The 27,701-nt window shown below is 37.1% G+C and overlaps 3 protein-coding genes across 3 annotated transcripts; 2 read left to right on the top strand and 1 right to left on the bottom strand.

Moving 5' to 3' along the window:
* The first annotated feature begins 97 nt into the window (after positions 1-97).
* Positions 98-2,712, top strand: LOC135610685 (putative pentatricopeptide repeat-containing protein At3g23330). Its single transcript, XM_065105502.1, has 2 exons — positions 98-2,122; positions 2,233-2,712. Exon 1 carries the CDS (start codon positions 375-377, stop codon positions 1,740-1,742), a length of 1,368 nt encoding a protein of 455 aa, XP_064961574.1. The 5' UTR covers positions 98-374; the 3' UTR covers positions 1,743-2,122; positions 2,233-2,712.
* A 2,883-nt stretch (positions 2,713-5,595) lies between these two features.
* Positions 5,596-12,597, bottom strand: LOC135610684 (peptide methionine sulfoxide reductase A5-like). Its single transcript, XM_065105501.1, has 4 exons — positions 12,177-12,597; positions 8,561-8,673; positions 7,415-7,559; positions 5,596-6,158 (listed from the first exon to the last, which is right to left on the bottom strand). Exons 1-4 carry the CDS (start codon positions 12,465-12,467, stop codon positions 5,961-5,963), a joined length of 747 nt encoding a protein of 248 aa, XP_064961573.1. The 5' UTR covers positions 12,468-12,597; the 3' UTR covers positions 5,596-5,960.
* Positions 12,598-15,847: 3,250 nt separating this feature from the next.
* LOC135610682 (calcium-dependent protein kinase 4-like) lies at positions 15,848-26,454 on the top strand. Its single transcript, XM_065105496.1, has 12 exons — positions 15,848-16,532; positions 20,352-20,482; positions 21,106-21,147; positions 21,384-21,495; positions 21,599-21,677; positions 21,788-21,957; positions 23,348-23,474; positions 23,714-23,829; positions 23,913-24,020; positions 24,824-24,886; positions 25,329-25,502; positions 25,913-26,454. The coding sequence occupies exons 1-12, from the start codon at positions 16,206-16,208 to the stop codon at positions 26,072-26,074; spliced, it is 1,611 nt and encodes a 536-aa protein (XP_064961568.1). The 5' UTR covers positions 15,848-16,205; the 3' UTR covers positions 26,075-26,454.
* Positions 26,455-27,701: the final 1,247 nt, after the last annotated feature.

Raw genomic sequence — 27,701 nt, 5'->3', positions numbered from 1 at the left:
TTTTACTTTTCGTAAGCATAAAAATCTCAATACAATTTTTAAAAATATAAAATTAATATGTTAAAAATAATTAATTATAAGAGTTAATCTATAATTAGCCTCATCGGTTAGTTAGTTATAAAGACTAACCATTTAGTATTAGTTATTAAAACCAGACCAAACCAGATTCACCGGCCTGTTGGGAAAACCGGAGGCCGGTTTTCACATGAATGAGATTATTGTAACTCATTATTCGTCAAATCACATAAAATAAACCCGGTTCGGTTACGGATAAACCGGCGTGGATCGAACGCACTCCACGGTTCTGCGGTCTATCCTTTAATCGAAGTGTGGGCTTCGGATGCGCGCAGGCAAGACGGCCTTCTCGTGCTTTGATGCGAAGCCAAATCCCACGCACCGAAATCGTCCTCTCCCTCCGCCGTGGCTTTCGCACCCAAACCCACACCGCCGCCAAAATACTCCATGCTCACCTGTTGCGGACCCACCGCCTCCCCCACTCCGACGTCCACCCCAAACTCCTCCTCCTCCTCCGTGACCCCCGCGACGTCTCCCGGTGGAATTCCCTACTCGCCACCCTCGCCCGCCACGGCTCCCACTCCCTGGTGCTGCGTAACTTCGCCCTCGTGAACAGGCTCGGCCTCCCTTCCGATTCCTACTCCTTTTGCACCGTTCTCACCGTCGCCTCCTCTCTGAAAGCCGCAGGCCTCGGCCGGCAGATCCATGCATGCGCTTTGAGGTCGGGCTGGATCTGTAGCGTCTTCGTCTGCGGTGCCCTGATCGACTGCTACGCCAGATCACTTGCCGTCGAAGATGCCTCCCAGTTGTTCGATGAAATGGCTGTTAGGAACACGGTTTGTGTCAACTCGCTGCTTGGTGGATATGTAGAAAGCCGGCTTTGGACGGAGGGCTTGCATCTCTTCCGAAGAATGCGTGAGCTCAAATTGGAGCCCGACGGGTTCACGCTTTCTGCGATTTTGAGGATTTGCGCTGAGGCACCAGCCATTTCGTTGGGCTTGCAAGTGCATGCTCATCTTTTACGCAGGATCAGCATCATCAATGAGGATGTATTCGCATTGAGTTCTTTGCTGGAGATGTATGGAAAATGTGGCCTCGTGGATAATGCTCGCTTGGTGTTTGAATTGGCTGGGCAGGCAAAGAGGAGGGATGTTGTGTTATGGACATCCATGCTCAATGCATATGGCCGGAATGGGCAGTTTGCTGAGGTGGTATTAACATATGAAATCATGCTGACAGAAGGGATAAAACCAGATGAGATTGCTCTGCTGGCTGTTATCTCAGCTTGTAATCACTCAGGTGATGTGATCAAGGGGCTCCATTACTTTGAATCAATGTATAGGGTTCACAATCTGGTTCCCGGACCAGAGCATTATGGCTGTGTGGTCGACATGCTTTGCAGAGTAGGGAATTTGAAGATGGCATGGAAGTTTACCAATGAGATGATACTTGAAACAGAGGGTGATGGTGATAGTAATATGGGTGTTAGTGTTTGGGGTGCTTTGCTTAGTGCTTGTCGGGATTCCGGTAATGTTGAGATAGGGAACTTTGCTGCTAAAAGGGCTCTCGAGTTGGATCCAAACAATTCAGGGGTTTATGTCGAATGGTCTAACTTGTGTGCTCGTGTTGGTTTGTGGAATGAGATTGGTGAACTTAGACAGTTAATGAAGGTGAAGGGATTGAGGAAAGATACAGGATGCAGTAGGTTGGAGTTCTTGAACAGATGAGCTGATGAAACAAAGTTCAAACTTGTTTCTGGTACATGTTAAAATCGAAAAAATAGTAAATAACAGGATGAGTTGCATGAACCAATCAACTCAGCGGCAACATTGAGAACATTAGTATCTTTAAGTTGATTATATGGAAGTGAGGTCCTTCTGATAGTTGGATGGTTACTACCAAAAGAAAAGATGCAGATATGGAAGTGAAATCCAGTAATTTTTCTCTGTTTGTTCTTCTGCATGGGGTTAGTTTCCCCTTAAGAAAAAATACAAGGTTATTCTGGTGTCCAACATAAGAAGCTCTTTGAATTGGACAGAGCATCTATGGTTTTGCAAGGAAAGGAAAGTTCCAAGGAAAGACAAATGCTATTTGTCTATTTATAGAGGTAAAGCTTCACACTTTCATTCTATCCAAACCTTTATCAGATTCACTCTTTTAGTCTTTGCGGATAATTTTTTTATATAAAGAAATTATGGTATAAGTTTCCACTTGCAGAGAGCTATTCTTGAGCAAAGATTTGGATGATTACTCTTCAATGCTGTGGAATCTCTGTTAAGAGCAATAACAAATTGGGGAAAGCCAATTCTTCATTTGGTCAGACATTGTGAGTACAGTTGTGCCTTTTCTTGTCTGTGGAAGGATCAATTTGATTTCATATATTGCATAAATCTAGCAAAAATAGAGTGTACTTATTAGTTTTGGAGTATCATGATCAGCAAGGATAATATCAATTTTATGTGACTAGGAAAAAGTTTGATAAAAAAATTTAAGCATGTTAAGCAAGTAGGCATTCAAAATTGAACAAAATGAAGAAACCTGTAAGAAAACCATAGTATATGGCTCTGGTACAATTCATCATCCAATAAGCAGTCTGATGTATATATAATATCTCTCGGGTTTTCGTAAGTCTTTGTTGAGATATCCGAGTTGATCAGTGTATTATTATAAAAATGATAGATCTCATATTCAAATTTATATGTGAGCGTCAGTATTCTATTTTGATTATAAAAATGATAGATCTCATATTCAAATTTATATGTGAGCGTCAGTATTTTATTTTGAAGGTCGATCTGATGTGAATTTGCAAGAACCAAAACACAACTTAAAAGATAGATTACCTGTAAACAAATGTCACAAGGGTGATGCACGACTTGGATAAAACTAATTTAAATGGTTGTGGTCGACGAAATGCTTCATTACTTATGTATCACTTGTGAAGGTAAGTTGTCATTGGTTCAAGAACTGAATTTGAATGGATGAACCACAACTGGGGGTTTTGGTGGTTCGGTTTCAGTTCTTGGAATATGGAATCGAAACGGGTGATTCGATTCAATTTCAAATAAATTATAAAAAGAAAAAACCTAAATATTTGTACAAACGATAAATTTATCCATTTCAATAATTTAATAAATAGTTAAAAAAAAGGAGAAAGATTTTGAGAAAAATAAAAAAAGAGGCAATTCCCGAACTAAAATCGGAACCACATAAATCTGAATTTGATTTCGATTTTAAATTCGACAGAATCAAAACCGCTTGGAACGGGGCTGCGTGCCACCACCTGAAGCCAGCCAGCCACCATGAAATAATAGGGCTCCAACGTACAGAGAAGAACGTTGTCGTCTGGCCAACGACTGAATTAAATGAAATAATAGGCTCTAAATTCCTTGCAAACGACTGACTGTCGCAATCTCCCCTGAGATGAGTTTAATATTAATTACTGTATTTATTATATGTATTTCACTATATTTAGAGACTTCGATTATATACATATATATTTACCTTTTCTTTTAACAAAATTAGAAAAAGCAATCTTTTTTTTGCATTAGTTAAAAGAATGATTCATTTAGGCGTGCTGTCCAAATGCTTCCTAATTCTTTAAAATGTTTGCCTAAAATCGAGTTAATTACATATTATCTGTATAATTTTTAGGCTTAAAAAATTATATTGGAATCCTTATAATTACGAAAGTAAAACATTTAACCCAATTTATCCTAACTATTGGCTTTACCAACGGAAGATACGGTATGTGATAACGCGTGCACGAATGGTATCAAAATGATAGACAAAAAGATAATTTCAATTATTGTGACAGAGGATGCCTCCGTAGGTGGCTATTGTGGTGATATAGTCGATGACAATGATGCGATGGTCGACCTTGCCGATGTCGATCTAAACATCGACGATAAGGAGGAGACAGAATGATGAGACACCTGCATCGATGCCTAAGGAGGAAGAGGAGGCATTTGCATCGACGTTGCATCGCTCTACCTCCTTTGGCGTTGCTCTGCATCTGCGTCAACGCTAGATAAGGAAGAAGAGTCATCTGTGTTGCCAATGATGAGGAGACAGGGGAGGTAAAGCAGAACAACGCTGGAGGAGGAAGAGATGACAAGTGAGACATCTACATTAGTGCTGCATCACTCTGCCTCCTCTTCCTCCTCTAGTGTCGCTCTGCATCTGCATCAGTGCCAAAGGAGGAAGAGGCGGCAAGTGAGGCATCTACATCACCGACGATGAAGGGAGGATGATGAGGAGACAGGTGAGGCAGAGCTGTGTGGCGTTGGAGGAGGAAGAGGAGGTAAGTAAGGCATCTACGTCATCGATAATGAGGAGGGAGGAGGAAGAGGAGGCAGAGCGGTTTGACGCCAAAGGAGAAAGAGGAGGTAGGTGAGCATCTTCGTCGTTAACAATGAGAAGGGAGGAGGCAGGTGAGGCAGAGCTATGCGACGCCATAGGAGGAAGAGGAGGCAGGTGAGGCATTTGTGTCGTTGATGATGAGGAGGGAGGAGGAAGAAGAGATAGGTAAGGCAAAGCGATGTGATGCCATAGGAGACAGGTGAGGCATCTACGTTGCTGACGACGAGGAGGGAGGAGGAAGAGGGGGGATGTGAGGCAAAACAGTGCAGGAGGAAAAAGAGGAGGTAGAGCAATGTGATGCCAATGGAGATGCCTCCTCTTCGTCCTCCATCTTCGTCGTCGATGACAAAGATGCCTCACTTGCCTCCTCTTCCTCCATCGATGCCGACACAGATATAGAGTAATACTAGAGGAGGAAGAGAAGGCAAAGTAATATGGTGTGACGTCGATGCAAATACCTCAGTTGCCTCCTCGTCTTCCTCCCTACTCATCGTCGACGATGCAAATGTATTTTCCTCCTCCAACGTTGACACAGATGCAGAGCAACGCCAGAGGAGGTAGAGCGATACAGTACCAATGCAGATGCCTCACCTTGCTCTTCTTCCTCCTCCGGCACCGACTCAAATGTCTCACCGCTCTACCTCCTCTTCCTCTTTGTCATCAATGTTCGAATTGACATCAGCAATCACCACATCGTTATTGCCAACCACCACCACAATAGTCACTCACGATGTCACTATCCGCCACCACTATCGAAATTATATTTTTTTTCTCATTGTTTTCATACCATTCATACAACTGTTGTCACGTATTGTATCTTCTGTCGATAAAACCAATGATGTTAATATAAATGAGATTAAATATTTCATTTTCATAACTATAAAAATTTTAATATAAAATTTTCAAATCTAAAAATCAAAATACTAAAAAGATCTAATTACATAGGTTAATCCATAATTAACCTATAATTAACCTCATAAAACATGATCACCAAGCAATGCAAACTGTTGTCCTTCCAATAAATACCACCGCTATAATGGTAAAAGTATCTGTTGTCTCCGAGATCAATCTCCATTCCTCTGCTCTGTGATCCGTATAAATTGTAAAACTTGTGGGTAAAAACTCAATGTTTTCTGAAAGTATTTCTTAGCTACAAATCCTTTGCTTTCAATAATCCGCATGAAATTTTCAGTCTCCTGAGTTGTTTAATACCATTGGAACTCACGAACAGCTAAAGAAGCCTTTTACAAACGACCACCATAACTATGATTACACCTAACTAATATATACTGTATAGGAAGCCATCTCAGTATTAATCTCAAAGTTCCCCAGATCAGTTATTTTGTTCGTCTGGACATTTTATGGCAGAGATGACAAAATCGTGGAAGCTAATGGATGAAGTCAATCGCCAAGCAGCTCGATCTACCAGCATAGCAGCTTAAGCTTTTGAAGCACAAGAATTTGAATATAGCGAAAACTAAATGTGGTACCTCATGGATTTTTGCCTCATCCTACTGCTTCTGGAAAATGGTGCAAGATAGTGAACACAGAAATAATGCAGTATTATCGTGGCATGCGATTTAGGCCTAGATCTCCCGTAAGACAGGCCAACCATTTTTCACAATTTCATCGATCTTTGCATCAATCTTCCTTTGTATAATTGTGGGGCAAAGCTCAGCAGCATAACCATTCAACTTTGCAGCTAGGCTTGATGTCATGAGTTCCTCATCTGGCATATTCCCAATCAGCTGCAGGAGAAACCGATTACGCTTCAGCTCGAATTTCTGCACAAGGTATGGCAGTCAATAAGGAACGATAAGACTAGGAGCAATTCATTGTTAATTAGGTAGTTCCAGTAACAAGTTATAGTGAAGAAGTCACATAAACATTGCTATTGGTATTAACAACAAGACATCAAAAGTAGAGAATAAAATATGTAGCTTCATCGGGAGATCAAAAGTTGAGCTAGGTTCTTATCGAGAAGGCTGAGGCATCAATCACATCACTTCAAAATAGATCATGATGACAACAAATAGAAGATCAATTCTAGCAAAAGTGTTCAACATGTTCAGGACGGGAAATAAAACTCTTAGGTTGTGGAACATTCTGATGAACTGATCAAGTGGATGGGAAAAAAAGTAGTTTTAGTGTTATCAAATATATTTATTTGATCCATAATATAGAAGAATGAAAACATGTTATATGTATTCATCACAATAACACTTGGGTCATGATAAATTATTTAGATCATCAATTATAAATTTTATAGCATATTTCATGCATGATCCTTTTACAAGTTTGTAATGTTAGTTTAATAAACATATACAAACTGTATGACCTTTGGTTTCCAAATGTTTTACAACATCGTAGATCATGTTTCACAAAACCAATCTTTGATTTAGAGACTCCATGATTGACTTTTTAGTGATAAAAGTGCGACCTCAATTTTTCCAATAATATTTTAGCTTAACTGTGTGTATATTTATGTGTACCTAAAGACAAATTTATAATATAGTTTGGCAAATGTATACCCCCCTAAAAGTGTAATTGTGGCAAGCAGGTAAAGGTGGGAAGTCAACTTTTAGAAAAAAATTAGATTCCTCAAAATAGTAAAAAAAATACTTCTCGTGTAGATGCTATCATAAACTGTCGAAAGTAATTTAAATGACCCAGAAATTTGTTTTCTCAAAAATAGGACATATCATATAGTAATCTGTAGGGAGCCCAACAATAACAGGCCATGAAGAGGTCATATGATGAATTTGCCCATATATAACCTTTTTTATTTATATTTTATTTTTTAAATATTTCATGAACTAGTTACGGTGATTAGTTTGCATGAATAAGGTTCCAAGAGTTCACAATTAAACATAGAAAACTAGATATAAGTTGGTAGGCTTAAATATCAATTAGTGTATATTTGACCAACTAGCTATCAATTAGTGCCTTCACTCAATTGGAGACCAAAGACTTGACTGTCTAGATGGAAAGACTAGTTGCTGGATAACAGTGAATCCACAAGATTGGTGAACCCACATACCTGATGTTCAGCTTCAGCAGGATAAAATACTCCCAGTTGCTGGATTTCTGTTGTCACAAGACTACTCCGACTTTTAGCCTGTTCCCTCTCCTTACTTACAGCAGCCAACCTCGCTTCTTGGGTTTGATTTGTGAAGATAATGGATCTGCAGAGACAGCCCAATAACCTTTTCAAGTGCCAAAGTTCAGCAAAAACCTGTTCGGCTTGAGCAAGCAACTACAGATAATATCATTATGAGCACCACCACAAGCATATTTTCACACCAGCTCACAAATCTCATCATACGATTCAAACAATCAGATTGAGTAGTTAAAGTTCTATGTATTTTATTTTAATGCAATGTCATGTAATGGCAATTAGAGACCCCAATACCTCAACTCTTTCAACTATTTATTGTCATCATCCCAATAGGCATTTGTACGATTGCTTGGTTTCTGGTTTATGGTTTATGGCTTATGGTTATCAATATAGAGTATACAATTGCTTCATGGTTCCCAACTAGGCATCTGTACCCACTGCACCCCCATGTTGAGACAACATGAAACAAGTGTTTATGTGAAATATGGGTCAGACGTAGCCAGAGGTTTGATTAAGCATGACAAATTTCAAGTTTTATTAAAGCAATGATCATGGATATGTTATTCCAAGTTGTCTTAGAATACTAGGATTTACATGAAAACAAGGATACCTAGTAGAAGCTAGTACAATATCAGATTTGTACATTTGACTTTAGCAAAAATGATAGTTATTGACTACTAAAGTGCTCTAGAGGTACTCAAGAAGATAATAGTATATTGACTACCCCTAAGACCAGCTTTTGGTTTTCTATGGAAGCAATGAATCTCCAAGGTAGTGCCAAGTCCACTATAAATTTGCTTCATTCCGACATAATCTTAGGCCTAATAAAATAAAAAATATGACAACGGTATTGGACTTTGATCACTAATAAAGCTGAAATGTGACAGATAAATATATATCAATATAATCTATTAACTAATAGAACAATATAGAACTATTTCAGATTACATTTTATATAAATGTTTTATATAACCTTTTATACTAATAGGTTTATTTCCTGATTTGTTCCTCACAAACCGTGACCAACTATAAAATAAGTGAAGAATGAAGTAAAATTTGTTTGATTACCTATACTGATCTCCTACATCAGGTCCTTGGCCAAAAACTTGCCTAGAATCATGACTAGACCAAAAGACATCCAAAAGCAGCTTGAATTGAATCAACTTGGGATCATACTCAACCTGCAATAACAATATAAGAATTAAAGAATATTTTGAAGCAATCCACAATACACAATCTAATCTATCAATTAATTTAAAAAGAATATTTGGCTTTATTGCACTACAATAACATATATTTGGTATTAAGCTTGCCTGCTAACTTAACAAATTGTCATATAGGAATTTTCATCATCAGATCTTTAGGTTTTGAGCATTTGACAAGAAAAGAACAGGTAGACAAACAACAAAGATTATCACCATTCTGTTGCAAGCAATGAGCCCCATAGTAATAATGCTTATGACTTGGAATGAAGAGGACTAGTAAGAAACAATGACTTATTTATCAAACAATTCATGGAGGCACTATCAAACAATATATACAGATTGATTTGGATGACCTTGACAACTGCAGTATCTTCTTTTTTTTCTGAGAAATCAAGGATAGATTAAGATTGACCTAGATGTATAGGCAACAAATTCTATGAAACAGTAAGTAACTTGGGAGCAAAGAAACACAAACCTGACCATATAAGTTGAATACATAACAAATTACACTGATGAAACTTGTCCCAAGTATCTGGATCAGCATCATTAATACTTCATTCATCATGTGTTCCTAACAAGTGCCTCTATGGTTACTGCAAGCTCCACCAGATCATTATTAACAATTTTCATCAAACTCAATTTTTCCCTGATTTAAACCTTAGACATAACTGAACATCTTTAACTTGTAAAGAATTGTTTCAATAACTGTTGAAAAGGGTTTTGGATTACTTTTTTTATAGAAATCAAGAATGACAATAGCTTTTTCTTGAGCGCAGATAATCGGGACATGCAAGACCTCTACCTTCTCAGTAATGCTATCTGTGCTTATAGGTCATATCATTCACTATAGACTGGTTTTCACCAATCCAACAGCCAACCAATATATAGACTCGGAATCATTTTGCTGGTTCCAGTTCAATACTGCGCTTATAGCCTGGAACACTTTCCGTACCAGCTGCACAGCCTGATAACCTTAACTACATCAAGGTATACTGGATGGTAGCTTTAATGCCTAGTATAGGTATCCATCTCAAACTCTTCCCTTCTTCCTAACGCCATTCCTTTTCCTTCTCCATAATTTTCTCCATCACAAACTAGTTGGCCACTGTGCACTATGCCAACTACACTAGCACCACCTTCCTCCCTTTGCCACCACCAACTCCTGGTCCACTGCCTTCACAACCTTCCTTGTTGAATGAGGCCTCATAAACTCCTCCTTTTCACCACCTCCTGCGACCTTGACTCCTCAATACATGCCACCACCAGTTGCCCCTGCCAGTTCTCTGTTGTCATGGGCATCCACTCTGCAACTGACATCTACCTTGCTTCCTGCATCTGCACTTCTGATGCCAACATCACTTGCCCTCACAGTCTATACCAGAAGCTGCCTTTCACCGTTGACGACCTTGGAACCAAAAAACTTGTTCCTCTCCTCCTAAACTGATCAATACCAAGCCACACTGACATACAATACTGCTCGGCACTGATATTGATATTGATATTGGACCAAGATTTTAAATGTTGCTTATAGATTTTGGCTTCTCTTTATTGGCCAGGCTATCACAAAGGTACAGGAATATGATTCATGTTGTCACAAGAAATAGATACACGATAAAAGTAAACTCCTCCTTGATAGTATCCTTGGTCAATTCGAAATCGTGTAAAACTGGACTTTAGTATCAACCAGAAATTGAATCAATCTTTAATAGACAAATTAGTAGCATTCAAAGTTAACACTAGATTACAGAATTAGAAAAATATTTATATTTCACAATTCAGCCAATATGCCATAAACCATAATATGGCCGCATGTCTTTTATTGATAAAAAGTTCACTAGAGTGAAAAGTTTGCATAAAGCCAAAATAGTATATTACAATACTGCATAATTTGTTGGCAGAATCTAACTGGAAATATGTCAGTATTTTTTTGTGATTTAACATTTATAACTAATTTAACTAACATATTTGCTTGATTTTGAAAATTGAAATTAGCGTACATAAACTTCTCTCAGCGGCACACAGCAGAGAAGAAAGGTGCAAGAGAGAACACAAAAACCAAGATGAGAGGCCCTTGTCCTCTCATCTTGGTTTTCGGCAGGTTGGCCCTTGGCCTCTTCTAACTTTAGCCACTGCCATCTTTTCACTTAGATTTCTATTCTTGTATCACTTCATATATCATATATATCTAGCAATCTATCTAAGAGAAATAATCTAGCAAGATCTGTCAGATTTGAAACAAAGTGGTCCACATGGAAAATTAGACGAAATTTAAGCTCTTTTATACTCAAAGAAGCTAATGCCTGATAGGACAAAAAATTGAAAACTACAATGAACAAAAAATATCAACCAAATGATACCAAATAGAGTACGGAGGCCAAAGGGGAAACCTGAGCAAGAAAAGAAGGAAAAAGATAATGGAGAAAGCCACTAAGGGCCAATTGACCCTGAAAAGTTATTTTATCCAAAACCCATCTTCATGACATATGATGTCTGCTACATGTCTCAATTATATTTAGAACAGTACACAAGTGAAAATCACTCCAATACACGGATAGGCATTTTTAAAGTAATGCTGCCAGTAAATCATGATCAAGGTGCCACATGATTGATGGGCATAGTAATATGTAGTGTAATATCATGTCATTTAGATATCTAATACCACAGGTGTGATCATTTTTTTCCTAGGAACAAGGCAATGTCAATACCCTGTGCCACCTATATGGCCCTGTATGATACCTACTGATACGTGCTACACGTGACTGAAATTCAAATGGTTCAGGAACTTCATCACAAAGCAAGCAATGTGTTCTAAGCATACAACAGACATCTGGAAAGGTATGTTCAAATCTTAATTCTAGTTGTCATAGATTGATTAGACATATCATATCTTCTTCTAGCCACAATTGCCTAAAATATGGAATACCTTTAGAAGTAGCAACAAATGTTCACAACCAATCTAAGGAACAGCAACATGGTTGAGATTGTTGTCAAAAATCACTATTATTGTCAAGGCCAAAAATGTTGCAATTGTTCATGTGCTATTATTAAACAAAAATGAAGAAATGAGAGTTCAACTGAAAAAATATTGCAATTGTTCATGTGCTATTATTAAACAAATATAAAGAAATGAGAGTTCAACTGAAAAAATAATATAAAATTTGCAAACCAAAAAGATGCCTTCAAATGTTATAACCTGGATTTTGGTGTCAAAAGTAAATAACGCTGAAATCTTCACCACCATCTTAAACACAACTCATGATCAACAAACTTAACTACATCTGCAATCGATACTAAACAATCACATTTCTCTATGCTAATGCCATTTTCTAACAAATTCGCAGAACAAGAATCTAATAGGGAAAATATCGCCTATATTTATCAGGGAATCGCAATCAAGAGAACAGGAAAAAGGGAAGGAGAAAATCGATCAGGTGATTCGATGCACGAAGATAGATAGAAGCAAAGAAGAGAAGACCCACTCGGACACACTCGGCGTGGTCCCCCAAATTACGGTACTCGGGGTTGGTCTTGGATCCAGCGGCGTAGCCGACGGAGGTGCGGACGACGCCGGGAAGACATCCGAAGACGGCCTCGGATCGCCAGAAGCTCCCGAGGGCAAAGACGGCAGTCCTCAGGGGCCGCTGGCTCGTAGGCGTCAGCTCCGGGATCCGATCAGGGAACCGGATGCCCACGGCTTGATTCGCCAAGGAAGCAAAGAAGAGGGCGATAGACCACAGCAGGAAGAGGAGACCGCCTCTGGGAAGCTCCATCTAGACTTCGATTGCGAGCCGTTTCCGGGGCGAGAGGAGACGGGAGAGGGTTCGCGATCTGCGATCCGTCCCTAATTAGTTCGAGTCATTTGATTCGACCCCAAACTTGCTTAACAAACGACCTTCTCCTCCTAACTACTAATTACATGTCCCTTTAGTAAGCTAATGATGATAGCGTAGGTGGTGATAGACGATGACATCTGTATCAATATAGACGTAGTTGTTAAGTGATAAAAGAATCATCGATATAAATACGAAATAATATTATTCAATAACTATATTAATATGCTACTCCATTGATAGCTCTGTTAACCAACTGCGTCGGTATTGACGTAAATATAAAGTGATTATTTTTTTTTTTATGTTTTCATTGATAAAACTAATAATATTAGAATAAATAGATTTAGATGTTTTATTTTTATAATTATAAAAATATTAAAATATAAAGATTAAAATAATAAAAATAACTAAACATGAAAGATAATATGTAATTAGTCCTTGTGACCCGAAATTAGAGCCCAAATCGTCTTTTTCAAAGCCATCTATGTTGTACCCATTCACATGCCCGTTTCACGAGGGGGAGATAAGTTGACACCACAAGTGGGACCCTCGTGTGGGAGAGAGGGTCAGCTGTTTCCGAGGGACGGAAACCGGTTCACGTAAGTTTTGTTTTGCATATCTATTCATTCAAAACCTAATAATAGCGTTTGTATATATATATATATATATATATATATATATATATATGTATATGTAAGAGGTATATAAGGGAACTTGTATTTGAGTGAGAATAACTCAATGGCTTATAATTGATTTCATATATTGAAGAATATAAATTTCTTCATATATGTCAATGGGATTTGTGGAATCACAATAAATTTTATATTAGCTTTCTAGTATATCATTTGATTATTGATCTATGTAGTTTCTTTTGATTTTTTATTTTTCTTCTTTCTCTCCCCAATAAGTGGTATCAAAGTTCAAAGATCTTGTGGTGAGAGGTTAAATGAGCAACAAAGATTGGAAAATGCATAAAGAAAAGGTATTTTTTAAAAAAAATAAAAATAAATAAAATATTCACCAAGGGAAAGATTTTTAGGATTAGTAAGTATTTTAGGATTTCTAAAATTAGCGTAGAAATCCTTGTACAAGTTCTCGTGAAGGAAAATTTTTTTAATAATTAGGATTTGATTTTTCTATGAATATCTCATATATCTCTAGATTTTGATGTGAAGAATCTTTTAGTGTTCTGGATTTCTTGATGTTTAGATAAAGTGATCTTTTAAAATTCTTAAAGATGGTTGAGAGAAAAGTTCTTACGTTTATACGAGAGATCTACGATCAGAGTATTTTATAATTGATATTTTATAACACGCAATCCCAGAACAGCTACTGCTCATGATTTCTTCTCTCTAGGCTGATGGAGTGGGGCTTTGCTTGCATTCGATGAAGCAAAGAAGGGTTATCAGAAAGAGCTAAAGAATAATGTGCCAAGGAAGCTGCAGTCAGCAGTCTGTGATGTCTGCGGTACAAGAACATCATAATAAGTCAGATTATAGTCAGCAGTCTGTGATGTCTCCAGTACAAGAACATCATACTCAGTCAGATTATTCATTCATGATATCAACTCAAGGAAGAAGAACAATAAGATACAGGAGGGAGTCCACTCGATCTCATCCATCTGCACCCTTGTTTTCTTTATCATGTGTTCCCGTCGCGTGCTGGCCGAAGCAGGTTTCCAATATTTTGACATTTATGAAAAGTCAAAGACAGATCATCGGCAGGACGATAAAGTGCTACACCATGTGACGCAAAAGGAAGGTACCAGGAAATCTTGCAGTATTTAATACTGGTGATCGTGTTGAGTCATCACATGTGTTCTTGAATTGCTATAATCTGTGGACACTGGTCGTGATCTGAGCAACATTCTTCAACATGAGCTGATTACAAAGTTGCTTCAGCTGATTTGCTGTGAGGGCCTTCCACTCGCTTTGAAGAGGAAGAAGGATGGGAAAAGTCCTGCGTTTGGCCGTGCTGGCTTCAACTGCTTCCTTCATCTATGTTGTTGTTTTGCTTTCAGCTTTGACGGACGTCTAGCAGAAGCATCTGCGTTCAACTCCACCGCTTGGAATCACCGACGGAGTGTGTGAAATGGCAGTGGAGACTTTAGCGGCAGCCAAAACTATTCAATGCGAGAACACGGCAGCCACCTGAAACAAGAAAATGAAAAGAGAACAAAGCGGGAAAGAGCATAGAAGTCGCGGGAGACGTGTCTGACCGAGTCAAGTCCTACTGTCTGACGCGTGCGTGGACTTCTCCAAAGAAAGCTACGGCTCTTCTCTTCACGAGTAATCGTCGGTCGAACATGTTCTTTGAACCAGTTTCTCGTCCACCCGACTTCGAACACAGAAGAATTAAGGCATCTGTCGGTGGGATTACTTCTTCCTTCTTACATCTCAGAGGAAGGAAGAGAAACCACTCCCACAACTGCAGCTCAAACACTTCATCATCTCAGCCAAAGGAAGAGAAGAAAACACTCTTGGCGTCAAGGAGGTCATTCATTCCAGCATGTAAACTCTTTGGGCGTTCGACTACAGATCTCAGAAGCAGCAGCAACCCATGCCTTCTTATTTGCCTGCAAGTCCGAGACTCAAAAGAAGCTTTGTTAATGGTGTGGCTCACCATATAAGCGGTGATGGAGTCAGACGTGTAGTCCATGATTCGATACATAGTATTCTAATACAGTCGAGACTCGCATCCCCCCCACTGCTTGGAATCCACCCCACAAATATCACGACGTCGTATTAAGAGTCCGACGTCGACTGCGTCAAACCGCGTGTTGGGAACGTCGAGCTCGCTATTGCAATTGACTCGATCTTATTCGTATTAGGGAGTTTCTTTGACGTTGACAAAGTGACCACACCCTTTAATCCCTTACTCCAATAAGACTACTTGTATGATATCAGTAATTTTCATTAGGTGCACATATTTTTATCTAACTAAGATTACAGCTCTCCAGAATTTTCTTCACAGTGATCCATTGGGATTGAACAGGCCTCATTTTGGCGTGGGCTGGGATAAGACTGACGGCAATTTCACATTGTAAACGCCCCTTCAAATGGGCAGCAAAAGGCACGGGAAAATTGTTCCACGGCGATGCTTTACCTACCTGTGGTTTTCGAACTTGTCGCTGCACCTTTCCTATGGTTGGAAGCGAAGATGGGCCCAGGCGGGTCGCCTAATCAAATGATGGTACTCACGGTTACGAGTCAAAACGGTGACCGAGGAGAGAGAAAAGGTCCAACTAACATGACAAGAGAGGATGCCAAGAATAAACCAACCAACTAACCACAAAAGAAGGGAAGTGAAACCAACAGGGGGAGATCAAAAGATCCAATTCCAATTCCAATTCCTCCAAATCCATTTGATTTCTTTGAAGATCCAATTACAGGAGGAGGAGGAGGGGGGAGAGAGAGAGAGAGAGAGAGAGAGAGAGAGAGAGAGAGAGAGAGGGGGAGAGAGAGTGAAAAGGGAGGCTGATGGAGGTGCTACCTTCAATCAGTATCGTCCTTTGACCACCTCTACCCCTTTCCTTCCCCCCATCTTCCTCCACCCTTCCCTCCCCCTTCTCCAATCATCATCCGAGCAACAAACCTCCTTTATAAGGCATCATCCTCGACTCCTACCTTGATTCGTTGATGGTAATCTTATCAGCTATACTCCCCAGGGCAGGAAAGAATGGGCGCGTGCTTTTCCGCGGACGCCAAAATAAGAGGCGGCACCAGCAGCGCCGGCACCAGGTCGTCACGGAAGCAGCAGCTACAGCCTGAGCAGAAGAATAAGGCGCCGACGACGCAGCCGCAGCAGAAGGACAGAGGATCCAAGCGGCGGTCGAGTGGGCTCGTGCCGTGCGGCAGGAGGACCGATTTCGGATATGCCAAGGATTTCGACAGCCGGTATTCCGTTGGGAAGTTGCTCGGGCATGGGCAGTTTGGGTATACGTTTGTTGCCACCGAGAACGCTACCGGAGAACGGGTGGCGGTGAAGAGAATAGACAAAAATAAGGTAATTCTGCAACCGCGTATGCTTGATTTTGTTTCGCTGAGTTTGCAATTTGAGACTAAAATTTTTAAGGATGCATACACAAGATAGGGTGTACAGTTTTTTAGTTCAGAAGATTTGTTGGTAGACAAATATAAGGTAATTCTGCAACCGCATATGTTGATAGATGTGGAAGTTTTTCTTTAGCTGGCCTAAGGAATTGATGTGGATTAAGGTAGATGAAGTAGAGACAAGATTTGTTGGGACAAAAGTTGTTACTTTGAAATTTCTGATGTTGATTAATGCATTCTATTTCATCTCTGTTACCACACTTCATTTTAGGACAGGTTAAGTGCATGTTGACTTTGTAGAATAAATTTGTTGGTGATAAGCAAAAGAATTAGCTCTAGAAGGGCTTGTACCTTATCTCTGTGAGCTTTTTATGCGATCGATTCACTCAATCAGTTTGAGAACAAAAGAAAAGAACTCGATAACCTGGACCCTTAGCAAGTTTATAATCATCTGAAATGGTAGGACTTTATTTAGCACTCTGTAGGATAACCTGAAGAAATAGTTGATATGAATATAGCCTTTGGTTAGTTTTCCATTCAGCAGGATTGAAACTTAGGTCTTAAATGAAAAAAAAAAAAAAAGTCATCGAACCAAGCATGTGGGAGCTCTGTTATACAGTTAACTTCAATTATCATGGGTTTATCATGAATTTAGGAGTTCCTGAACTGGTAACAAGCCAGCCACTTCTTTTTTCAACTTCGCCCAAGAGATGGCCCTTCATGTTGTAACGAACATTCAAGCTCCAGAGTATATTTGTATTCTCATTAAAACCATCAAGACTCGAGAATCACAAAATGGTTTTGGGGGGAGGGAGAGATTTAGCAGGGGAAGCATTTCTTATTATCAACACTTGGATGATGAAGTTGGAGAAATCACTATTAATATCTGAAACAGATATTAATTAATGTATTGATTGGACAATAACTTTGGTGTACCTTTTGGTCCATACTGGTGGGAGAAGGGTGGGAGAGAGAGAGGGATTAATACCTGGAACCTTAATAACAGTTGGATTTGATGTTGGAGAAATGCCCTGTCTATGCCTGATAAACAATGAATAATATCATTCGACAATAGTTTTTGTAATTTATATTATACCAATTTATCTTAGTTTTATATTTACAATCTTCTAGAAAATTTTCAAAAGTGCTTTAACAATGTTGTAGATCGTGTGAATGAAGATTAAATTTGGGGAATATAGGCTAGCAGGATGAAATTAATATGTGATCTCTCATCATTATCAGCAGCCAATAAACCATTTGGTTGACATTTTTGGCCTTGAGTTCAGAAACTAACATGAGATTATTACTATGTCAACATTGCCATACAGTAGATTCCTTTCAAGGTGATATCACTTTCGTGGGTCTGCTTCAGTGTTTAGAGTCTTTAGACCATATGCTTTTATCACAATCCAAGATTTTTAAGACATGTTAATAACCAGTTAAAGGTCATTTGATTTTAGGATGAGTAAAGCATCAAAAATCCATGAATGTGTGACATGAATTTTCATGGAGCTGTTGGAAGAAAATTGTTAATAAGTGTCATGAGCATATGCTATTACTCATCTTGAATATCTGACTCATAACAGGCAGATGTATCTAGATATGACTATTAAAACTATTTTACATTCCTTAATTAATTCAAATGGCCAAAACAAACAACTGATTGTAAGTATTTAACAGGTTCTTAAGTGTTTTAGTAAGGTGTTCAATCATATTTTTTGTGCCAGGTTGGAATTGTAAATGGATTTTAATCGTTAAGTATCTATTGTACAGGGTGATGAATGTTCTATAAAGTAGTCAACTAACATCATTGAATGTGCCATGTCGAGATTATGAATGGATTTTAATGGTTAAGTTCTTGAAAATGGCATCAGAAGCTGTTGATTGAGTTGCAGATGAGCAGCACAATAGAACTTATTGGATGATTTTACAAGGATTAAGGATCAATTGGAGAATCTCCTAGTCCATGTCGATAAATTTGAATATCTTTTAGTGCTGCAAAACTAGATTTGACTTTCTTGTTGCTTTTTCTATGAATTATCATGTAAACTAAGTCATGGATTTACATGTTTAAGATCTTGAAATGCATAGCTTCTAAATTAAATGTGCTGGTCAAACCATAATGCAAAGTTTCTCTTTGTTGAATGTTTAAGATCTGTAGAAGATAAGGAATAGGATGACCAATGCAGATAATCAAATTATCCTTTTAAGCACATCTTTCTTAGATTCTTCCCGAGATTTATGCCACTATTATTTCTTTAGTTGAGACTAAAGCACGCTTATATGTGCTCATTAGTTACAAACGATCAATGAGTTTGCTGTAAGTAAAACAACGAAACCTTGAGGTCAGCAGTCAACACCTCTTCAGTTGTTAACTTTGAAGTTCTGTAATTGATCATTGTTTATTTTCAGTCCCACTCAGTGATTGCTACCTGATTAGTTGATCAATGTTCTAGCCACTACAAACTAACAATAACTAGAGGCTTCCTTGATTTATTTAAAGTCAACTTCAAGAGCATTTCCCATGATCAATTTCCATTTATATATTGTAAAATGATCTATCTTGAAAATCAAATTTCTTGAGTTTAATGTGTGAATACTCTTGGTAAAGAGTCATTATTTCAGAGAATCATTTTTGTTCTTGATTGTTCTCATGAGCTTGAAAGATGTTTCTGGGAGTTCAGTGTAAGCCTCAGACTTCTTTCTAACACTGAACTTCTCGCTGTTGAACAAGAAGACCTTGTGAAGCAGTGCGTCTCCAAAATCCCTTCATGAAAAATTCTGGAAATGGTGAAGAATGTTGAAGAGGTCTATTTGAAGAATGGACAATGTCAAGTTGAAGGCCAACATCTCTCTCTCTCTCTCTCTCTCTCTCTCTCTCTCTCTCTCTCTCTCTCTCTCTCTCTCTCTCTCTCTCTCTCTCTCTCTCTCTCTCTCTCTCTCTCTCTCTCTCTCTCTCTCTCTATATATATATATATATATATATATATATATATATATATATATATATATATATATATATATATATATATATATATATATATATATATATATATATATATATATATATATATATATATATATATATGTATATGTATATGTATATGTATATGTGTATGTATATGTGTATGTGTATGTATATGTATATGTATATGTATATGTATATGTATATGTATATGTATATTTATATATATATATATATGTATATTTATATATATATGTATATGTATATATACATATATATATATGTGTGTGTATGTATGTATATGTATATGTATATGTATATTTATATTTCACTCTCTGTCCTTTCTATTCTTGTGCCTTGGGTTTCTTACCAGTCCAGCAACCACTGTTAGATATTACCTACTACAGCTTTTTAACAACTAATCTGCTTTTCAGTTCTTAACTTGTGTTTGGTACCTCCTATCCTGCAAAATTTCCAATATGTGCCAAGTGAAAAAATCGCTGAGTGATAGCAAATGTTATAAACAATTACATTGAATAAGTTACCAAAATGTCAAATCAAAACTTTTTTCATCATCTAATTTTTCTACTAAACTTATTTTATTTGGAAAACTTAACAATAAACTAAAACAAATTTTTTATTTTTTTGTTTGTAATTGAAAAATGTGATATGCACGATTCCTTAATAACCACATATTAGCTCTGTGAGTACAGACCATTAAGCATTATATGGTGTCCTCCTTCTACATGTAATGCTCACATCTTTAATGGACGGGATTTGTGTGAACTTTACTTTCTTTTCTGGTAGATGGTCCTTCCTATTGCTGTTGAGGATGTCAAGAGGGAAGTGAAGATACTGCAAGCCCTGAAAGGCCATGAAAACGTTGTCAATTTCCATAATGCATTTGAAGATGATTCCTATGTGTATATAGTTATGGAGTAAGTTTCTCTATTGTGTTTTATTTAGTAGCATGTCAATTCATTTTAAGTTGCAAACTTTCCCTTTTTTCTGTTGAACACAATTATCAGTGTGAATAATGAAATAAAGATCGATGATGTTCTTTCTTTTTGACAATTTTAAGGATTTATAACATGTCTAGTCAACATAGATGGATGATATTTTCTTACCTTTGATTAATAGCAAGGAACTGACATGTTCACTTATCTTTAAATTATCATGAAGGATCACCAAATGCCAGGTCTGATCTTGTCCTTTTGTTTTTGTCGACCTTTTATTTTAAACCTGATATTCGTTCTTTTAGATTGAATATGCTCCTGATATTTCTCCTAAATGTCAGAATATGCTTTCTAAAAAATCTGGTTATTATATCAGAAATGATAGGATTAATTTGTTGGATTTGATTTGTATGCCTAGTTCTTGTTAATATTATCTGTTCCAACATCCTCATTCAAACTTTATGTTGAAATTTGAGACATTAGACACAATCATATAAAAGCTAATTCACAAATTTATTCTGGTTAATTTGTTCTGTAGTCAAACTTGTGACTGAATATGCTTTCTTTGATATTGATATCATGTTTGTTTTCTATCACTTTATCAGGTTATGCGAGGGAGGGGAATTATTGGATAGGATATTAGCCAAGTAAGATCTCTTAGCATTGTGAAAGTTAAGGCTTTGATACTTCCCATTTATCTTCTCTGAGAATTAAAAAACAATTAGTGTTGAATAAATCATGTGTGATGGCTATAATATGAGTCTTTGAACATATTTGGCTGTCATTTTTTAATATATTCATCATCTGTTTTAAGCTCACTTCTCCAGCTGTAGTAAAACTTGGAAAAATAAAAACTGTTTCTAAATTGATGTTATCTTCCCAGAAAGGATAGTCATTACACTGAGAAAGATGCTGCAATAATAGTACGGCAGATGCTTAAAGTTGCAGCTGAGTGTCATTTGCATGGTTTGGTACATCGAGACATGAAGCCTGAGGTAAAATCTGAATGAATCTAACAGGATTTCTAAATTTCCTTTTAAAAACCTAGTGAAGTTCTCTCGATGTTCGACTTTGAAAGCACTGTACATGTATCTGCAGAACTTTCTTTTCAAATCGAGTAAAGAAGACTCACCTCTAAAGGCAACAGATTTTGGCTTGTCTGATTTTATAAAACCAGGTTTGTTTTATGATGGTCCTGTTCAATCTTAGTGAAAGTTAGTCTTAAAGTTTCAATATGAAATATTTTGTTAAAAGAGTTATTGAGAAATTTACAATGGCTTGTTGCAGGGAAGAAATTCCATGATATTGTTGGTAGCGCATATTATGTTGCTCCTGAGGTTTTAAAGCGGAAATCTGGCCCTGAATCAGATGTTTGGAGCATAGGGGTGATCACTTATATTCTTCTTTGTGGGAGACGTCCATTTTGGGACAGAACTGAGGATGGGATATTTAAAGAGGTAAATTTGCATTTTGATTTGTAAGGTTATAATAGATAAGTGTGCTAATATTTCCCAAATTTTTTATTTATTAAAACTATTGCATACCTGATTCTCTTAAGGACTGTACTGTTGTCACATGACTCTGGAAAATTTTTCCTACGTTAAAACCATTATGATTCAAATTTCATAGGGATAGGCTCATTAAATTATGTCTATGCATTTGTTCAAAAATTTTCTTCCTTAAAGGATTAAATTGATGTCAGTTGTTTCTGGCCAATTATGAACTTTGTGAATATTGCTTATTTTGTAGTCCAGTGTGGATTATATGATCCTTCTCCACTTGTATTTATGATACTTGTGTGATGGTTATTATACAGCAAAGGGTCGAAAAACTTGATCTCAAAAGTCTTCTAAGTGTGAACTGTGAACTATTAAGTGTGTATACTATGTTATTGAAAAAAAATTTGTTTAAATTAGTCATTGTGGAGGAAAAATATCCTTGTTTCTTAAATCACTCACAAAAGGCATGATGCAAAATTTTCTTGGTTGGGTCATTGTCTCATGGTATCGGGAAAATGCGGTATTGTATTGCAGCATTAGCACCTTTAAATAGTTCCTGGAGGAAGACCATAAACCAGGCTTCTATTAGGCCTTGAGGGGCATCCCAAGAGAAATCAGTATTCTTGGAGCAGAATTATCCTAAAGAAAAGAGCTCCTCAAATCAAGGAGATTTGATTAACAGAGCTCATTGATGCTTGAAGATTGGATGATTTCAAGATTGAGATGCCCAAATTAGAATTGGATCATGTAAATCCTTCATTGAAGTCCAAAAGTTCATGTCCAGCAAAATGTGTTGGAGATTAAAACTTGATCAGCCACTTTTTTTAAAGACTATGATCTTTTAGAACATGAAAAAAAAACCAAACAAAGCTGTTAGTAGATTTTCTACTTGTCCTTTATGACAAAGGAGATCCAAGACACCTAATACAATTCCAAGGCACACAACAAATTTGGGACCCACAAGTCATATGCCATGTGTTATCCTTTTTCTTTCCTTTGGCCTTGTTTGGTGAAATTTGAGTGGATATTGAACAAGCATCTTATTTTTGAGAGAACAGCTTGGGAACCTTGGTAAAATGAATAAAAAATTCATGATCCACTTGGTTATAAGTACATTTTTTGGAAATGAATTTCATTTTTCATCCTCTTTTACTTAAGTGTAATGGAAATTACCCTAGTTGATAAAGTACTTTTTATGCCAGCATATTTCAGTAGGTCTATATAGGAATAACTAAAAGGTTATGTATGTCCTTTTGCAGCATATCTTTTTCTTTTCCATTTTTAGCAGAAAATATTTTTTTCCTTTCTATTTGCAGAAAATATAAGTATATTTGTTGCTGGTTCGCAGGTGCTAAGAAACAAGCCTGATTTTCGACGGAAACCATGGCCTACAATAAGCAACAGTGCCAAGGAATTCGTTAAGAAGTTATTAGTAAAGGATCCTCGTGTGAGACTGACTGCTGCTCAAGCTTTATGTATGTGTTCCACCTTCAGACCCTGATGTCAGTGCTTTAGTATCACTCTCCATGCTTTTTTCAATTAAAAAGGAAAACATTTCAACATTGATGCTTGATCTTGCTGCATTGTTGTTAAGTTTCTCAACTGCAGTTATCATGAACAATCTATCCCCTAGTTAACGGAATCTTCTATAAGTTATCATCATTCAGTTACATTCACTAATAAATTGCCTTCTGATTGATGTGCATCTCTGCAGCCCATCCATGGGTGAGAGAAGGGGGCAATGCATCAGAGATACCATTGGATATCTCAGTTCTAGCAAATATGCGAAAGTTCGTAAAGTATAGCCGTCTAAAGCAGTTTGCACTGAGGGTAAACAATATTGCACAAGGATTTGTACTTTGATATTATTTTCGAAAAAAATTCTTTTATAACCTAATTCATTTTTTAAGCAGGCAATAGCAAGCACTCTTGATGAAGATGAGCTAGCAGATCTTAAGGACCAGTTTCAAGCAATTGACATCGATAAAAGTGGCTCAATAAGCCTTGATGAAATGAGACAGGTTGGTCTTCTTAAAATACTTCTTTTGGAGTGTTGTGATTCTGGTGCTGGAATGACAAAATTTAGCTTTTTTCTTGAAAATTGCTCTGTGTAACTTGCCAAACACATTTCTTTTTTCATTCTTTAACTTTCTTTTTTTGCTTTATGCAACTCTTCTGATGTGCTTGCTGATTTTAGGATTGCTTTATCCAAGTTTCATTGAGAACCTAGGTTTCAAGGATTTCTGAGGGGCAACAACTTGTTGCAATGGATGTGAATTTGGATCATAGATGTTTTAATCTATGGATTCTGAAGAAGACTTTGTTCATACCCTATTTTTGTGGTCAATTTAATTGTAGCATCTTGTGATGTTAGTCAACTTCTGCAAAAACTTCCTGTTGAAAGAAGTAATAATCATTGGTTTGGTGTCTATAAATCAGCACGTGCTTAGCAAAGAAGATTTAAGGGCTAAAACTCTTATGTCAATGCACCATTATGGGAATCTCCTACTGCTGGACAACAATTTTGAGTATTAGTTGCTTGTTTGGAATTGTGCTTTCTCTTCAGTTTCAACACATATCCCATTTTTGGACTTTTGTAGTTAAGTTGGGTAGCATTTAAATCATTTTAATGTATATCTTTATATTTCTATCATTTAGATCCTTTTGGTTGGGTAGCATTTAAGGAGCACTGCAGCGGTAATATGTTTCTTTTGTTTTACTCTGGATTTTGTTTTTTCTAAAATTGTAGATAAACTTTAAAAAAAAAAAAATGTAGATAAACTTTCTTTCATGCTAAATGTCTTGACTATGTTCGTCTGAGCAGGCTCTTGCCAAGGATATCCCCTGGAGATTAAAGGGACCTCGTGACCTTGACATTCTTCAAGCTGTAAGTTTTAATATATATCCATACATACATACATACATACATACATACATACATACATACATACATACATACATACATACATATATATATATATATATATATATATATATATATATATATATATATATATATATGAATACTGTGCTATTTGCTAATTCCCTTGCCAATGTTTGTGTTCTGTGAAAAGATAAATACAAATGAAAACCCAAAATGAAAGATGTTAAAACAAATTTATACTGGTTAATACTGGGGGTTCTCAATTTGAAATTTACATTTGCATACATTGATGGTAGTAAGAAGATTCAAGATTTTGTATAATGTTTCAGACCAATAAATATTGATTACCTTCGTGTGCTAATTAATTCTGTAGTTGTCTCTGCTTCAATATCGTATATGCTAATATGTGTTAACGGATGGACTGATACTTCATGTTACTCTGCAGATTGATAGCAACACCGATGGACTTGTTGACTTCACTGAATTTGTTGCAGCAACTTTGCATGTGCATCAGATGGAGGAGCATGATTCTGAGAAATGGCGTTCACGTTGTAAAGCAGCTTTTGAAAAATTTGATGTGGATAGAGATGGATACATTACACCAGAGGAACTTAGAATGGTAAATTTTGGTTGGCCTAATCTGTGTCTAGAGTTTCGTAGAGTTCTCCAGAAAAACAATTATTTTGCCAACCAGGCAAAGTCCCATTAGTTGGTTCAACTTGAAAGTGGTTTTAGGTTCAAATCCATCTGGTGGTAGTCCCTAAGCATTTGACCCATGTAGTCTCATCAAAAGAAAGAAAAATCTATAAGTACACTAGGCATGGTTCCATCTTCTCCATGTCTTAATGTTGAAACAATAAGCCAAAATATGATATTCTACCACCATTAAAATTTTAAACTCTAGAAATTCTTTCACTATGCCGTATGAAGCTTTTTTTCTTACTAGAAGTAGTCTACAGATTGTCTATGGAATAGACTAATATCGTAATCAGCAACAATTTCTAATTGGCAATCTGTGTTTTATTGCAGCATACAGGATTGAAGGGTTCTATTGAACCATTACTGGAGGAAGCTGATATCGACAAAGATGGCAAGATTAGCTTGTCTGAATTTCGTAAGCTCCTAAGAACTGCAAGCATGAGTTCCAATGTTCCCAGTCCATCTGGTGTAAGAAATCCTCAGAAGTTCTAAGTGATGAAGGCCCCTTTAAGAGGAGATCAAGATTGGCAGGAGCTCTAAACGCTGCCATCTTCACCATACTTGTGTTACATATTATGGATCCTTCACCGACACTTCTCAAGCTTCTTATGAAGAGCTAAGAAAGGTTAATGTTTCCTTCTCAACCATGGCTGCGGGTTTCAGGGTAGCTGTTAGAGATGAAGAGTTCATCAGTAAAAGGAACTGCAATGAATCATATACCATTGGATGTAGTAATTTCGTGGCATGCATTGTATATTATGTTGCTGAAGTTGAAAGATTTCCATCTCTCTCTCTCTCTCTCTCACCATAATGGATATATGATTGTGTACATACTGCCAATATAATTGTTCATCATCAAGATAGTTCTTCCATTTCCCTCTTCTTTTTTTTTTTAATCCCATACTGAGCTTAGAGGATTTCTTCTTTTATCTTTTCTTCGACAGTACTTCCGGTTGATCATTTTTACATCTTCATGGTATATAGTTTGGTCATTTTTCTTATCTAAGTAAGAGTTTCAACGGTGAGATTGCCTCTCGTCTGTAATAACAGTGAGAACGCGTGGTATTATTCAGGGTTGGATTACCGCAAGCCTTACCACAATAGTAGTAACTTCTCCGTATGACCTCACACACCCAATCCCTAATTGTAGATGGTGCCATGGTAGTTGTTTGACTTTTATGTTCATTGGCCCTCCTCTCTCCACCAGCAAATGATGATTCCTTCGATGATCGACGACTAGATGACTACAAATGACAAACAATGGGTAATGATTCCTCGACATTCTTTTCTCTTTCACCTCTTCTTTGCGACATGTAATATCTTCTCCCTCCTACCTCTTCTCAGTTTCTCCCTTCATCACAGCACCCCTGCCCCCTCATCGTAATGGTTACAACCACCTACCCTCTTGTCGTAGTTGTCCCTACTCACCTTGTAGTCCCCATCGTAATGGTTACAACCACCTACCCTCTTGTCGTAGTTGTCCCTACTCACCTTGTAGTCCCCTGCCCCTCCCCTCGTGCCTTTCTCCGATCCTCCTCTATCTTTCCTTGCATCTCACGTGGGTTATGATAATTTTATTTTTATTTATATTGAATATATTTGCTATGTATAAATTTTAGTATCATTAATTAGGTTTGATAATAATTTTATATAAAATAAATAAATAAAATTAATTAGAATGATACGAAGAACTCGTGAGTTCCTCGCTCTTCCATCTAAATAGAGAATGGGACAGGGACGAGAGAAGTATTCCCCATCTTGCCCATTTTGTTGACATCTCTAGATCGAAGGTTGGTATCAATCAGAGTATCATCTTAACATATTAAATCAAATGAAATTATGTTAATTAGAATCACATAGCATATTAAAGATATATTTTTTTTAAAAGATTTCTGAGAATTATTTACAAATTTATTGATGATACTTAATATATTCTTGATTGCAATCAGCTCACATGGTTTATTATGTATAGCCACATTTCTTTGGGTTTTATCTATCTTTTATTATTGATTTTAATCTCCAGAAAGAAATGTGCGTTCTATACAAGTGAACAAGAATTCTATAGGGCGTCTCACTACATAGACCTAAGCAATTGAAATCCCTCTGCTTTCAGCAAAAG

Source organism: Musa acuminata, chromosome BXJ2-4, assembly GCF_036884655.1.
Source record: "Musa acuminata AAA Group cultivar baxijiao chromosome BXJ2-4, Cavendish_Baxijiao_AAA, whole genome shotgun sequence".
Taxonomy (NCBI): Eukaryota; Viridiplantae; Streptophyta; class Magnoliopsida; order Zingiberales; family Musaceae; genus Musa; species Musa acuminata.
This window is presented reverse-complemented; position numbering and strand designations above follow the sequence as displayed.

What these genes read in the sequence shown, in the direction of transcription:
- LOC135610682 (XM_065105496.1), top strand. Translation starts at nt 16,206, where the DNA reads ATGGGCGCGTGCTTTTCCGCGGACGCCAAAATAAGAGGCGGCACCAGC. An exon ending in AGGATGGGATATTTAAAGAG is followed by an intron (nt 21,958 to 23,347) that starts GTAAATTTGCAT and finishes GCTGGTTCGCAG; the next exon opens with GTGCTAAGAAACAAGCCTGA. An exon ending in TAAAGCAGTTTGCACTGAGG is followed by an intron (nt 23,830 to 23,912) that starts GTAAACAATATT and finishes TTTTTTAAGCAG; the next exon opens with GCAATAGCAAGCACTCTTGA.
- LOC135610684 (XM_065105501.1), bottom strand. Translation starts at nt 12,467, where the DNA reads ATGGAGCTTCCCAGAGGCGGTCTCCTCTTCCTGCTGTGGTCTATCGCC. An exon ending in ACCACGCCGAGTGTGTCCGA is followed by an intron (nt 8,674 to 12,176) that starts GTGGGTCTTCTC and finishes TTGTTATTGCAG; the next exon opens with GTTGAGTATGATCCCAAGTT. An exon ending in GATGTAGGAGATCAGTATAG is followed by an intron (nt 7,560 to 8,560) that starts GTAATCAAACAA and finishes CTGTCTCTGCAG; the next exon opens with ATCCATTATCTTCACAAATC.
- LOC135610685 (XM_065105502.1), top strand. Translation starts at nt 375, where the DNA reads ATGCGAAGCCAAATCCCACGCACCGAAATCGTCCTCTCCCTCCGCCGT.